General features: G+C 40.7%; 1 protein-coding gene across 3 annotated transcripts in view; it reads right to left on the reverse strand.

Moving 5' to 3' along the window:
- The window catches only part of SLC12A1 (solute carrier family 12 member 1), an 88574-nt gene that overhangs the window by 47385 nt on the left and 25434 nt on the right, over positions 1-15755 (reverse strand). For all 3 annotated transcript variants that reach the window (XM_065941250.1, XM_065941248.1, XM_065941249.1), the window contains exons 10-15: positions 10706-10790; positions 7115-7266; positions 5864-5971; positions 5449-5572; positions 3344-3445; positions 1039-1194 (exon numbers count right to left, since the gene is read on the reverse strand). In XM_065941250.1, coding sequence (XP_065797322.1) covers positions 1039-1194; positions 3344-3445; positions 5449-5572; positions 5864-5971; positions 7115-7266; positions 10706-10790 — 727 coding nt within the window. The remainder of the gene's footprint in view (positions 1-1038; positions 1195-3343; positions 3446-5448; positions 5573-5863; positions 5972-7114; positions 7267-10705; positions 10791-15755) is intronic.

Raw genomic sequence — 15755 nt, forward strand, 5'->3', positions numbered from 1 at the left:
ATCACCTGAGGACTCCATCATGCTAAAGGCCTTGGTGTGTGCTGCGCTTAATCACTCAGTTGTGTCTGACTCTTTGCAACCCCATGGACTGTAGCCCACCAGGTTTCTCTGTTCATAAGCTTTGGGAATCCTTAAATATGCCTGATACTTGCACGCTTCCTAACTTTACTCACACTCTTCTCTTCTGCCTACAGTAGCCATTCCTGGCTCCATCTGATTAACCAACCCCTAGTCTCTTGCCTTTTTTTTTTAAGTAGCTTATTTGTTCATTCAACAGATATTTATAAGTACCTACCAAATGACTGACCCTGGGAACACAAGCCATGAACCAGGGAAGTTTTCTTGGACAACTCTAATCACAGTTAGAGCTTCCCTGGCGGCTCAGTGGTAAAGAATCCGTGTGCAACGCAGGAGACTAGGATTCAGTCCCCGGGTTGGGAATATGCCCTGGAGAAGGAAACGGCTACCCACTCCAGTATTCTTGCCCGGATAACTCCACGGACAGAAGAGCCAGGTGGGCTACAGTCTATGGGGTGGCAAGGTTGATTTAGACTAACCATAATCAGGGTTAGTCACTTCCTCTCCTTTTCTCAGTAACTTGTTCATGTCAGTCTCACGGTGCTTTCTATACTGTTATATAGTAAATTCCTTATGTGTGAGTCTGTGCTTCTTGAGGACAGGGATGCTATCTCATTTATCAGATGCAGAAGGACTCTATCAGTGGAAAGCTTATGGGGTTTGGTATCAATACACTCTCATTAAAATATCAGCTGCTTCACATCCTGAAGGTCACCTCAGTGAGTGGTCACTTCTTTGAACTTTGAACTTACTATTGTGAGAATTAAATGGTGTATACACAGTATACAATAGGTATTCAACAAAGGTAACTATTGTATTATCATATTACATTATATTATTAATATCCGCCATACACATGGCACACCTAAACACAGGAGATGCCAAATAAACCCTCATTGAGTGAATGGATAGTTAGATAGTGCTTAGAAAACCCTCTCTGTACAATCCTTCTTATCTTACCTGGCTTCTTGTAAGTCACATAGATATAGAGGAAGAACTCGATGACATAGGTGATGACAGCTGCCCACCAGTTGATGACAAACATGACCGCACAGCACAAAACAGCTCCGAAGAGAGACACCCACATGTTGTAAATACCATATGCAGGTCTCCATCCTGAAATTAAAAAAAAATCTATGTGCACAAGAAAAATTTCCACACTATACCATCATACCACTGTGTATTTTTAGATTATAGGTAACACGTTTTTTTTTTTCCCCCCAGCATAAAAAATCAGAACTTTTCGATCAAGTTCCTAACTCTGTTATTAGTTTTCTGTGATCTTGGTCCCTGGCTTATGAAGGTGCAATCACACCAAAAAATAATGCTGTGAAATGTAGAAAATGTGTCACTTGTGGCCCCTCTACACTTCCTGCATTCCAGGATTTCTTCCCAAACAAGGAAACCCTAAGCATCTGGTATCTATGTCATCAATAGTTGAAAGGAGGCAGGAGAGATGGAAAGAGTGGGGAACAGCAGGGCAGCGGGGACACCTTAGTGGCTCAAGAAAGAGGAGGTTAAGATAGTGGGCTTTTTCCCTTGGAGAAGGCAGAGGAGCCATCAAATGTCATCCACTACTTCATGCTAGCTCTTCTTTCACCCTAAGAGGATCATGCTTGCCCTTTCAGAAATAATAATCTACGGCAAAAGAGGGAGACATGTTTCTGCAGTGGCTTTTTAAACCTGATACACTAATATATCATGCATTTTGCAATGAAAATATACAGTGAGAAATATTTTTGTACATGCATGGGGGTTTACTGTGTTCTATTAGTTCCCTGAATTGAAAGAAGCTAGGAAACAGTATGATCAGGGTAAAGAAGCTGTGACTTGAAGGGCACATTTGGTCTGTGGATAAAGAATCCACCTGCCAATGGAGAAGATGCAGGAGATGCAGGTTTGATCCCTGGGTTGAGAAGATCCCCTGGAGAAGGAAATGGCAACCCACTCCAGTATTCTTGCCTGGGAAATCTAAAGGACAGAGAAGCCTTGCAGGCTATGGCTCATGGGATCACAAAGAGTTGGACATGACTGAGTGTGCACGCACACACACACTCCAAGTATAGTTTTAAATTTGGAGTTGCCAAAATACAACAGAACTTTCTGTCTTCAGAAGCAATTTCCAAAATGGCCACAAGATGGAAATCACACTACAAGAACGTCACTGGAAATGCCTTTATTTTTCTCCGAGTCTGTCTATGTGTGTGTGTGTGTGTGTGTCAGAGTGAGAAAGGGAGAAGAAAGAGAGGGAAGGAGAAAGAGAGTCATCTTTTGGGTTTGGTATTCATGTTATCTTTGTGCTTTTCTAGTCTTCCCCTTTTCTCTCTTCCTCTTTTCCTCATTTCTTTCCATCCTTATCCCTGCCAACCTCTATTACTTCACTGTGGTTTTTAAAAAAGGAACACAACATGGCATGGAAGCACACATTTCTATGATCTGTCATCTTCACTGACTGGAACCTCCTGTTCTCGGCTTAAAACAAGGCAACCAAACAGAAACAAAAATTCTGTTATCTTCTGGAGCCTAGTGGCCTTGAGTAGATGAAGGCTCCCCTTCCATCTGTATTTTGGCAGGAGGTTTTCCAAAGGAACTTTGAGTTCCTGGAAGACCCTAAAAAGTGAAGATGTGTTTATATCCTTAACAAAAGTCCTTGTAGTGAAGAATTACTCTCTTCTGATGGAAAGGAGAAGAAATTCTAATGGCCAGTGGAAGCAACGAAGAGGTGAGAGGTGACGAAGATAGGGAGAGGTTCCTTGGTGTGAAATTTCGCACCACTTTAAACAACAGTCTGAGGAGTGCAGGGGTGTCACCAGCTTCAGTGTGAATCTGCATTGACTGCACTCAGCAGGTAATTATGGGAACTACTCATCCTTCCCTTCTGCACCGTGGGCAGAAAGCAAACTGACAGTAAGAAAGTTTCAAATATATACATTCATTCCACTTCTGTGGTCGCTTTCACCCTGGAAATAAATAGTGGTGTTTTTCTACTGCTGCAATAAATGTGGTTTCTCTTGCAATGAATAATTTATTGCCACAGGAGAAAATTGACTTTACGGTTGGTCAAAAAGGCCATTGCTCAAATGATTCCTTTTCTATTTCAGAAGTCACCCCCCAACTTACCAAAAGAAAGTGAATTACACTGCCCACTAGGATATAAGGAAACATATAAACACAGGTTCAGAGCTTTTCACTGACTTATTTCATCTTGTTGAGACGAACGAAGTTGTTTGCTTAGGTTTATTTTAGTTTTGAAACGTCAACTTACCTGGAGATTTGGCATAAGAGGCATGAAAGCAGGAGAAATTAATAAGTGCATATGAGGCCAGGAAAAAGTTGGAGATGATGGGAGCGATGGTGTTCAGTTCCGCTGTGAAGGAAGCAGAATTGAGTATGTACATATGAGTGATGAGACCAGGGACTGAACAGCTGTTACAGTCTGGAAGCCTGACTTTATTTGGAAATTGAAACCGTAGCTAGCATCTGTCAAAGTTTAAGAAGTTTGTGACTTTTCTTTGGTCTGCACTCATTTGAAATGTATTTTCAGCCAAAGTTTCCATAAAGTAAGAAACAAGAAAACTCACCAATAAAATAGACAATCAAGATCTTTACCCACAGAAAATTCAAGTGGAAGTGGATAGAAAGTTTAGAAACCAGACAGATGACAAAATTCCCCGTAGCTATTGCAGAAGTACCAAATCCAGGACTCTTTATCTGCTTTGTGTACCATCAAAGGGTTTCCTAAGTGCTTCAGTGTTAATGAATCCACCTGCCAATGCAGGAGATGTGGGTTTGATCCCTGAGTCAGGAAGATCCATTGGAGAAGGAAATGGCAACCCACACTGGTACTCTTGCCTGGGAAATCCCATGAACAGAGGAGCCTGGCGAGCTACAGTCCGTGGGGTTGACAAGAGTTGGACACGGCTTAGTGACTTAGCATGCGTAGAATCAAAATGTTCTACAGGGTGACAGGTTAATTAAATATCTGTGCATCAGAACCATCTAATGGAATATATCTCTGCATATACCCAACTTGCTCTCTCTGACTTTCAGAACTTTTGTTAGTCATTCCTACTTTTCTACATCTCTAGAGAGTTTTACCTCTGAAGGTTTGCCAAAACAAAGTTTTACCTCAGTAGGTAAATATCCAGTATGGTTAAATCCTTGCTGGGATGTTTATTGTATGATATAAAAATAATTTAGAGATGTTCTCATTTATCTGAAGGTCAGACAGCTATCACCTTCAGTGAAGAAGATGCAGGTGGAAGCTGGGTGTGGCTGTAGGACATGAATGCCAGCAAGAAAGTAGACAAAAATAGCTGCCACAAAGCTGGCACCATGAAGCTAATCTACTGGGTTCTGAAAGAGTGACTTTTAAGACTATTATTTAACGTATACAATTTTTAAACTTTGAGGCTATTTGATCACTTAACTGAAGTCTAGGACAATAATTGAAGTCTTAAAGTTTAAATTATAATTCAAACATATATACACATAATTACTTTTTAATTTAATTTAAAAAAATCTAACAAACATAGATTTACAAAAAAATAAACCAAAAAGTGATTGTGTGTAGACATGGGGAGTCATGTGTTCCCCTCTTCAACCTTGTGAAAATCTTATGAGGATGCATGAATTATGGTCACTTCCTGAGTTTATGGGATGAGGAGAAGCCCTCGTTGTCTGGCACTATTGCTGAATCTGACTGCTTATCTGTGCATAGTTACTATCATCCTTGCCTTCTGCTCACCTGCAATGGTGGTACCTTAAGAAGGAGTGAGGAATGTGCAGGCTAACTTTGAGGCGTTGTGCCTCTCTGAGATTATGTAGCTGTTTCTATATTGCTTAGGGAGAAAGAGCCGAGGTAAGTGATTCTCAAACGTTAGTGGTCTAGGAATTTCGGGAGCTTGTAAAAATTCAGGTTCTTTATCATCAGAGATTCTAGCTGTGGGATTGGGTGTGACCAATCCACAATTTTCCAGATCCACAGGTGACCACATTCTGTGGTCAATGGACCAATTTTGAGAATAGACATTTCAGCTCTCTTGCTGGTGGCCAGGAGATGTAAGGACAGGTGGCAGCTGGAGGCAACGTGGGATTAGACAGTATCAGTCAGGTCAGAAGAAGGAGTCAGTTGCATTTGGTTGGATGGATTTCCAGCATTCAGATTCAAAGAAGAGATTAAAGTATGAAGCCCACATCAAGTCCTCCAAGGCCCTCCACACACAAGGATTTCTCATTTCCTTCTTAGATTGCAATATTCCCAAATGAAGTATTAGACATAAAACAGATAATTTCTCAAGGTCACAGGAAAACCCTATGAGTAATCGGAAGAACTTGTTGGCTTTCAGTAAGAACAAGAAAACTACAAACCAATAAGAATGAACGCCATGGCTATAACAAAAGTGAGAAAGTATCCTCTCAGGGGCTCATTGTTCTTCCCATACCCCTTTGCAAAGAACTGCAGAGCTTTGTAGATGTTGTCCTTGCACAGAGCCTAATGGAAAAGAGGAGAAATTCATCATTTATATCCATGCACAGTCATTTTCCCTGGGCTATTCAAACAAGAAGATGTGGGGAAGAGACAAAGTGATACACAATATGAAGCACAAGTTAACACTGCAGTTTATCATTCTTTATATTTGAATCGATCTCGACTATGTGGCAGACATAGCATTGGAGCCAGATGCAAACATTAAACTGTTTCAGAAAGTGATGGAAAATGATCACCAGTGAGAGTGGATATCTCAGGGGGAGGGAGAAGCATGTGCTGTTATGCCTATGTCACCTGGAACACTTTGGGTGCGCTGACGAGGGAGGCCAGGGCCGAGGAGAGCGTTGCAGAAAAGATCCCAGCAGTGATGAGGGGGCCAAACCCTGACACCATGCTCATGACCTTGAGGAGAGAGGTTCAGATAAGGAGACTCATCCAACAGAGTGAAAACAAAAATTTAAGCCAAATTTTAATGCAAATGCTTCCCTTTCCACTTTCTGGGGTTTGGAATCTCTTTTGTAAGCTAATTGCTTCTAATCAGATGTTTTTCCCCCTGCTTCATTCTGAGTTTTTAATAGTTGTTTTTTCAAAATGAAAATGCCTTTGTTGTTGCTGTTTTTGGATAAAAGGAACAAATGCTCACCACAGTATGTCCAGAAGATACTGGAAAGAATAAAGAAGGAAATGATTTCAAGGATTTTGATATTTTACCCCTCTGTCCTTTCTGGGCATCTGTTTCTTGGTCAATAGGAAACTCTATCCAGCAGAAAGTGGTATTTTAATAAAGTCTAGGGAGGGACTCAGCTGTTTACCAATCTTTTTAAAAGGCATTAGCCTTTCTTTTTCTTCCTGCACATAGAAGCTTTTAAAATCTTTGCTTCTCCTGTGCTCATTAAACATAATTTTAGGTCTGAGACATGATGAGATTCTATCAATTCAAGTCATATTTGTAATAATGACTTCGACTGAGTTAATTTCTCTTTGTTGGTTATTAAAATAGATGAATGAAGCCTTCACAACAAATGTGTTTCTCCTTCTGCTCACCAATCATTCAGGCAAATTAATATGTTTTAAGTTCCACAGTCTCCCCAACTTCCCTGGTTCCTTCCCCCCTCACTCTCCCCCCTCTTCTGCCACTCACAATTCCCCTCTTGGCCTTGTCCTCCACACACTCCAGGTCCATCACAGAGGCTTTTCCTGGGTGAAGCCCAGGCATGAAATGCATTCCACGTGCTAACTAATCGAAGTCTCTCCATCTGCCCACCAGGAACTCTTACACGATTGATTGGAAGGTGCATAATGGCGGGTGGTAATCTTTCCCTGGGTGATGCAATTCATACAACTGCCTGTTCTCTGACCACCACAGTGAGTGTAACCACATAATGAATGCCTAGAGGACTCCCTTTCCTCCCACACAAATTATTCCTTGCTGGATTCGAATCAGTCGATAACCAATCTGTTAGAGAGTCAGAAGTTTCATTACACATGATGTTCTAAAAAATGGAAGCAATAGCAGGACACATTATTAATTTTTGAAGTTCAAACCTGGAAATTGTTCATCAGCCCATACTGACATGGTTCATGTTGACATCTTGAGAAGTCATAGCCTAACCCACAGGCTGCTGAACCATTGCAGTTCATCCCAGAAACGATGGTGTCATTCACACTCCCAGTGGCATCTCGGACCACACAGGCCCCTGGGAAAACAACAAGGTTTGTCATTTCTTTACTTGAAGAGTTCAGATATCCCCCAATGACTCATGTGGTAAAGAATCTTCCTGCAATGCAGGAGACTCAGGAGATGTGGGTTCTACCCTGGGTTGGGAAGATTCTCTAGAGGAGGAAATGGCAACCCACTCCAGTATTGTTGCCTGGAAAATTCCATGGTCAGAGAAGCCTGGTTGGTGGGCTAACAGTCAACAGGGTCACAAAGGGTCTGACATGACTGAGCATGCATACATGTTTTTCTTCTGAAAACATACTTAACTTCGACCTATCCTGTCTTCATGGTCAATATTTCCTCTGATGTGATACCTGAAAGTTCCCATCTTCCGAGGCCTGGGAGCAGCCCCTATTTCTAAGGTGTCCTTGGGCGGTTGAGCTCCTAGCTTTCTGCCTGCCTCTGTAAGACGCTTGGGATTGAGGTTTCTTTCCTTTTTGAAGTGCACATAGCAGTTCTTTGCACGTAATATTTATTCAAGTCAGATTTCCAGGTTAATGCTACTGATTGGGAGCTTTTCAGATAGAAGGATTTATTTCCTCATCTGTGAGGGAAACAAGGGATGACATTATTGAATACTAGTAATTAAGAGAACTGAGCTCTTATTTTCAGCTAATGGTATTCTTTGTGTAATTTCTTAAACTATTATAATTTTACTTTTTATAAAATTTCAATGGTTTAAATGATACAGAAAATATTTGGGGATAAAATGTTAAGATTTCCTAGGTAATGCGTGCATGCATGCTAAGTCCCTTCAGTCATCTCTGACTCTGTGCGACCCCATGGACTATAGCCGGCCAGGCTCCTCTGTCCATGGGATTCTCCAGGCAAGAATACTGGAGTGGGTTGCCATATCCTCCTTCAGGGGATCTTCCTGACCCAGGGATCCAGTCTGCTCTTATCTCTCCTGCATTGGCAGGTGGATTCTTTACCACTAGAGCCACATGGGAAGCCCTTCCCAGGTACTATTCACGGTCAAATACTGCTATACCAAGTATTTATCTCAGTTTATTATTTTTGTACCTTCGAGTTAATTTCTGTTGTTTTGTGTTACAAACATCCTATGAATACTTTTGTGCATACAATTTTTCTTCTGTAATTCAAAGTATTTCTTTAGGATAGATTCCTCAAAATGGAATTATGTACGTTTTAAAGATTCTTGACATATATAGTTTAATTACTGATTTTTCTTATGAATTTTTCTTACTGTAATCTCTGCCATTATGTATTTGATAGGATTATTGAGAGATATGAATATAGCTGTGAAATATATATATAAACTTTTCTGAACTACTTGAAGGATAAATACTTTACAAACTAAATGCCAGTCAATGAAACTGTTCATTTTGATTTTCAGTCTCCAGCCAGGTGAGTTCTCATTCCTTGCTAATTATTTTAAGAGACGTTCCAGTAATAGATACTAATGGGAACTCTCAATTATAGCCATGGAATTCATATTCTTTGAATCTAGGAAGGACTTAAAACTTACTGAATCCTTTAGTTGAAAGAGTCATTTAAAATGATCAGTGCAGGAACCCTTTCTATATAGCCCTGAGAAGTGGCCTACCAACCTCTACTTAGAAGCTTGAAATTGTGAGTGTTGGTTGGATACTAAGCAGAACTATCCAGTCCAGATTTTATCTTTTTTCACTGTTCATTTATGCTGAGCTGACTTTTAAAAATCTTGTGGTTTCATTTCTGCATAATCAAACTTCCAAAATTCCCATGAAGCCAAGCCATGAGCTATTATTTGCACTAATGACAGGCCAGGGACCCCATGAATATCCTTTTCTCATCCTGAGAAAAATATGGAAACACAGGTTTTTCTACCCATCAGAACCAATAAACGAGAAGAATCTCTGAAATCAGGCCTATACCTTTATTCATCCCTTCCTTTTTACTTTGTAGGAGAAAGAAAAACCATTTGTGAAATTTAGGTAATTTCAATGTCATTTAAAAAGTATTGTTTTCCTAAAACATTGGAATAACATCTCTTTATTTGTAACAAAACTTGGCAATGTCACAGTAGAGTTAATGACATTATACAATTTCTGGAAATAAGAGGCAGTGAGAGAAGAAATAATCTAAGTTAATTGTTTTGCTATTTCCCCCCCAAAGAATCCAACTCAGAACATACGTACTATCTCAATTTCCTTTATAGTAAGCAGAGGACAACCAGAATGTCCCCTTTTAAATGGCCAGATGGGATTCCATAGTGGCCCAGCCTGGGGCTGTATTCATAAGTGTGCACAGAAAAATTTTTTTCTCTGAATGTTTCACATTCCTTCCTCTCCAATAATGGCATAAGCTGGAGGTGACCCCCAACCAGGAGGAGGTGTGGCTGCAGGCAGGAGGTGGAACAAAAGTCAGTTTAAGAACAGCAGGCAAATTCGCATATTTTCTGCTCACTGAGCAATGTTGGGGCTGGCCGCCCACACTGCTGGCAGCTGGGTCTTGTTCTGATTGCCTGCCGGTTGGTGACGGTGACATTTCCACATTAGGGACAGCAGTGCAAGGAGGAGTCACAGTCATTCATTCTGTATCTTTCCTACTTTCCTAAGGGTTATGTCATTGTTGTTTTTGTTTTTATTTGTTTTGTTCTGTTTTGGACTCTTATTCTGTCTCTCACCTGCCTCGTAAAGGCAGGGGAGGTGGTTGCTAGAAGTGGTGGCTTCCCTGGCCATGGAATTATCACCTGCAGCAGCAAAAAATCCATTTTTGTGTTCAGGTAGAATGAAAGTGCGGAGAAGGCAATGGCAACCCACTCCAGTACTCTTGCCTGGAAAATCCCAAGCACAGAGGAGCCTGGTAGGCTGCAGTCCACGGGGTTACAAAGGGTTGGACACGACTAAGCAACTTCACTTTCACACATTGGAGAAGGAAATGGCAGCCCACTCCAGTATTCTTGCCTGGAGAATCCCAGGGACGAAAGAGCCTGGTGGACTGCCGTCTGTGGGGTCGCACAGAGTCAGACACAACCGAAGCGACTTAGGAGCAGCAGCAGCAGAATGAAAGTGAAAGTGAAGTTGCTCAATCGTGTCCGACTCTGTGTGACCTCATGGACTGTAGCCTACCAGGCTCCTCTATCCATGGGATTTTCCAGGCAAGAATATTGGAGTGGGTTGCCATTGCCTTCTCCAGGAGATCTTCCTGACCCAGGGATTGAACCCGGGTCTCCCGCATTGTAGGCAGACTCTTTACCATCTGAGCCTCCAGGGAAGTACCAGAGACACCTGTGGTTACACCTTAATTGCATTCAAACTCCTAGAGCACCCAACAAGGGAATTAAAATTGTTGTCTATTAAAAAATTTTCAGCTTATATTTCAAGGAAAGCCATGAAACATAAAACTTGACATGAAAAGCAACTGGATCCCTTGTAATTCTGGCATTCTGACACCAGAGACACATGACTTACCCACGCAAATGGCAACTCCTATGTAGGCGACAGTGGTGATGAAGATGGCCAGCATGGTTCCTTTGGGGATGGCATCTTGGGGATCCTTTGAAAAAATAATGTACAGGAACAAGGAGATAGAGTGGAATAAGAAACAGATATCACTTGAGTTAGTTTTGTATTTTCAAAATTTTAGGCTACCCTTCCTGGGGCAAGTTCTAAAGAGAAAAAAAGCAAATGACAAAGTGCTGAGCTCCAGTTCTTTTTGGACAAAGACAAGGTATTTAGAGTGAATAAAGAAATCTGTTGAACTTGGTGCTGAACAGAAGAGATCTGTAACTGACCAGGAGAGAGTTTTTACAGAAAAGTAGACTAGTTAGTTTACTCACTAATACCTCTTCCTGTCCCTCCCCTTTATCTCCTGTAAATTTCATGCAGATGTATCAGACCAAAGAGTTCTGAGGGGGGAAGGGTAATAGATCAATGTAACATATCTGGTACATTGGCGGTATATCTCTGTGTGTATTTGTTTTGTACTAAGCTCAGAAAACTGAGATCATGGCGTCTGGTCCCATCACTTCATGGTAAATAGATGGGGAAACAGTGGAAACAGTGTCAGACTATTTTTTTGGGCTCCAAAATCACTGCAGATGGTGACTGCAGCCATGAAATTAAAAGACACTTACTCATTGGAAGAAAAGTGATGACTAACCTAGATAGCATATTAAAAAGCAGAGACATTACTTTGCCAACAAAGGTTCGTCTAGTCAGGGCTATGGTTTTTCCAGTGGTCACGTATGGATGTGAGAGTTGGACTGTGAAGAAAGCTGAGTGCTGAAAAATTGATGCTTTTGAGCTTGATGTTGGAAAACACTCTTGAGAGTCCCTTGGACTGCAAGGAGATCCAACCAGTTCATCCTAAAGGAGATCAGTCCTGGGTGTGTTCATTGGAAGGACTGATGCTGAAGCTGAAACTCCAGTACTTTGGCCACCTCATGCGAAGATTTGACTCATTGGAAAAGACCCTGATGCTGGGAGGGTTTGGGGGCAGGAGAAGAAGGGGATGACAGAGGATGAGATGGCTGGATGGCCTCACCTACTCAATGGACATGAGTTTGAGTAAACTCCAGGAGTTGGTGATGGACGGGGAGGCCTGGCTTGCTGCGATTCATGGGGTCACAAAGAGTCAGACACGACTGAGTGACTGAACTGAACTGAACTAAAGCTTAGACTTGCTTTTAAAAAATCACTTTTGACTGAGCAAAAAGGATGATCTGCTACATTCTCCAATCCCTCAAATTCCTCATTTGGAATCTAGTTCAGGAATAACTGCAATGAGAGATATTTAATTTCCATAGGCAGGCATATAGAAAGAGGCAAATTTTAGCTTATATCAGAAAATGGGCTTTTCTCTTGCCCATAAATGTATATAAAATCACTGAGCTGAGCTCACATCATATATATAATATACCATTTTATATCCTATTTTGGGTGTTGAATCATATCATAATCAATTTCCAAGCAGCATAACTTCTCTATAATAGAATTCAACTTAACAGAGATTATTAAGTAGAGATTTCAATGTATTCATTACCTATAAGACAGTGCTGGCATAGAGTAGGAGTCAGTAAATACTGAACTGAGGAAAGCACCGCCCCAGTAGGCATCAGTTCCCCCTCCAGAGGACATAAGACTCATCAATACAAGTGAGCAATCAATGCAGTCAAAGTCTGAGTTCTGTGTTTCATTAACTTAAATCTGCTGATCATATCCATCAGAAAAATCAACTCATGATGAATGCAGACTCAACCTGACAGCTGGAAATGTTAATTAAACTAAGTAAATCTGTCCCTACAGGGAAGTAAGCCAGCCCTATGGAGCCATTCTGTAATCATTCATTTCTTCCCACTCTGGCAGGAATATCTGCACACAGGATTTGTCTGATATATACAACCTCTTCATTTCAAGCTACTGTCTCCAAAAGAGAATGTGTGCACTGAGTACCACATAGAGGGAAAATGAGGGCAACCATGGCTGAAATGAACCCCACTCAATATTCATTCATAGTATGTTTCAAATTTTCTTTTATGGATGAAGGATTTCTTGAGCTCTCAGTGAAAATTGAAGAATTGATATAAGTGGGAAGAAAGGAGATTTATATATATATATATATATAAGGAAAAGAGGTATGAAGATGACCAGAAGTCTTATACCTAAAACACAAAGATCCCCTGGACGAGAGCATGGCAACCCACTCCAGCATCCTTGCCTGGAGAATCCCATGAACAGAGAAGCTGGTGGGCTACGGTCCAGAGGGTCACAAAGAGTCAGACACGACTGAAGTGAATTAGAAAGCACGCACCCCACTCTACACATAAGATAATTTCCATGTAGCTGTAGATCTACTACAAACTCAAATTTTCCTCATTTAGGAGTTACTTGAGTGCCAAACTTGATGTGATATAAGTCGGAATGCCAATATCTTAATGTCTGGTCAAATACTCACACTGCCGGTTCTGGCTACTTTTCCTCTAGTCGGGACAGGACTTAGATTCTTAGTTACCACTCCAAATGTTTATTTCCATCCCTCAAGTAGTAGCACAAAATCTCACCTTCCTTCACCTTTTTACATTAAATATCATATTTTTTTTCCCTTTTGGACACAGTACCAGCAGTCTTACTAGGTTGCTGCTGGTTGCGTGTCAGCCATATCCTAATCTTTAATCTCTGAAACTGCATCTTAACTCTCCTGATTAGATCTGTGTACCTTGAAAATCTTCTCCCACACACATATTTACAGACCATCAATAGTGTGTTAACAAGTAGAAGGTTCAGGATGGGAACCTTGTAGAACATCCCCTTGTGCCAGTTCTTGTTAGCTGTCACTGTCAGCCTGAAGAGCCTCAGAATCTTGAGAAGGATTCTGAGGTTGTAAGCAGAGGTAGTGTCTTTCATATCCCCATAATGTGTAAATAACACGTTTACTAAGTTGAACTGAATTTATTATGCTCTAGTTTTACTCTCAGAAACAATTTTTATCTATAAGTCCAGAACTTTGGTTGCCATATCCCAACATGTGGTCATCTTTTAGTCCTTAACATGCTTGACCCCTCTGGTTTCTGATCATGTTAATTATTACATCTCAAAGCACCATCACCTCTTGATTTTCTGTCTCTTGGGTTCCCCAGTCCCTTAGCTCTTTCTCTTTATTTTCTTAAATTTATTTTTAATTACAGGTTAATGTAGTTACCCACTAGACATCTCCCCTCTGATGTCCTTCTGCCATTTTAACCCCAATGGCTAAATCTGAGCTTCAACATGGAGTCAATTCAGTAGGTTGCAACCAGCATGAAAACAATACAGTAGAACAGAACTGATGTGAAAACATCAGAGGACATCATTTGTAATAAAATTATTGAACTGTTTAGGAGAAATTTTTAGGCACTTGGTTGTGATATATAGTGTTTCCTTACAGTAGATCATAAAAAAAAGAAAAAGCATCCTTTCCAGTTCGTTTCCTAACTCTAACAAAAGCTGACCTGTTTGATCCATTTTCCCTGCCATGGTCTTGTCCAAACTACGTGCTTGAGAAGGATCAAGCAAGCTCTTCTTCACTTCTTTGATGCCTGCTATAAGTAACAAGTGTTGGCCGAGTTGAACTGACTACTAACCAACTAATAATAAAAACTTAGTCGAAAGAAAGCACAATATTCTTTGAATGTGTTCTTACAGTTTACCAAAATTTAAACCTATGACCTCTGATACTTTTCCAAACCTGAGAAACCAGAAGCTCAACATCCAGAGTTAAATTTCGTTAGGCAGCACTGCTTACTTACTTCTTATGAACAAGTTACTTAATTTCTCCGAGCCTCAGCATACTCATTTTTTATGTCCCATCTCTGTTGAAGAATTTGCCATGGCATTGTAGTCCTTACTGTAACAAATATGAATGCCTTTGCTCATTGACTCAATAAATATTTATTGAAGCTTTGCTAGTTCCAAGGACACAGCAATGAACAAAACCAAAAGCACTTTTATAGAGTTATAGGGCAAACATCTCTCACTCAGGCCCCTTCAACAGCCTTTCTCCTTACCTTGTAAGGATACTCAGCCTATCAGGGCTTCTCCACTTGAATCTTGAGAGACTCCTTCCTGTTCCCACAATTTTCCCTTGCCTGTCTGTTGTTTTCTCTTCTCTGCCTGGAATACCCTTACATTTCCTGACTGTTGTCAGTAACCAGCTTTTGCTTTTACTTCCTGCTCAAAAGTTTCTTTGTTGCAAAAATTGTCCCTAATGTAATTATTTCTTCTTTATTTTTATTTCATAATCCACTTGGACAATGCATTCAGTTTGAATACACACACACACACACACACACACATATCTCCCCTGATAACTTGCAAATATTTCTAACCTTCCAAAGTTGATTATAAATTTGTTGAGGTAAAACCTGTGTTTTCTGCTTTTTTCATGTGTGGTAGAGATTATTTATTGTCCTTTAATATCCATTCTCACCTTCCTGATTTTAATACTGTTGCTGTTGTTGTTGAGTCACTAAATTGCATATTACTCTTTTGTGACTCTATGAACTATAACCTGCCAGGCTCCTCTGTCCATGGGATTCTCTAGGCAAGAATACTGGAGTGGGTTGCCATTTCCTTCTCCAAGGGATCTTCCCGACCCAGGGATCAAACCTGTGTCTCCTGCATTGCAGGTGAATTCTTTACCACTGAGCCACCAGGGAAGCCCACCTTTTAAAATTAGAACTCCCTAAAATAATACTAGAATTCCTTAAAATTTTATCTGGGCACATGGCTGTCCAACGAGAGATTACATTTCCCAGTCTCCTTGGCAACTAGGTAAAGTCACCAGAGGAGGCCTCCCCAGTGGCTCAGCTTACTGAATAAGACTTTTGGAAGAACTATCAGGAATAGGATAATTTGGCAGTAAAATTTGTCATTAAGAGAGAGAACTTTTTAAATAACTAGGAAACCTTGAAGAAATCTTACAGCTTTGAAATCTATAGAGAAACATGGTCACTGTTGATGTCTGTAGCTCCCTGTCCTGCCC

Source organism: Muntiacus reevesi, chromosome 7 (assembly GCF_963930625.1).
Source record: "Muntiacus reevesi chromosome 7, mMunRee1.1, whole genome shotgun sequence".
NCBI lineage: Eukaryota > Metazoa > Chordata > Mammalia > Artiodactyla > Cervidae > Muntiacus > Muntiacus reevesi.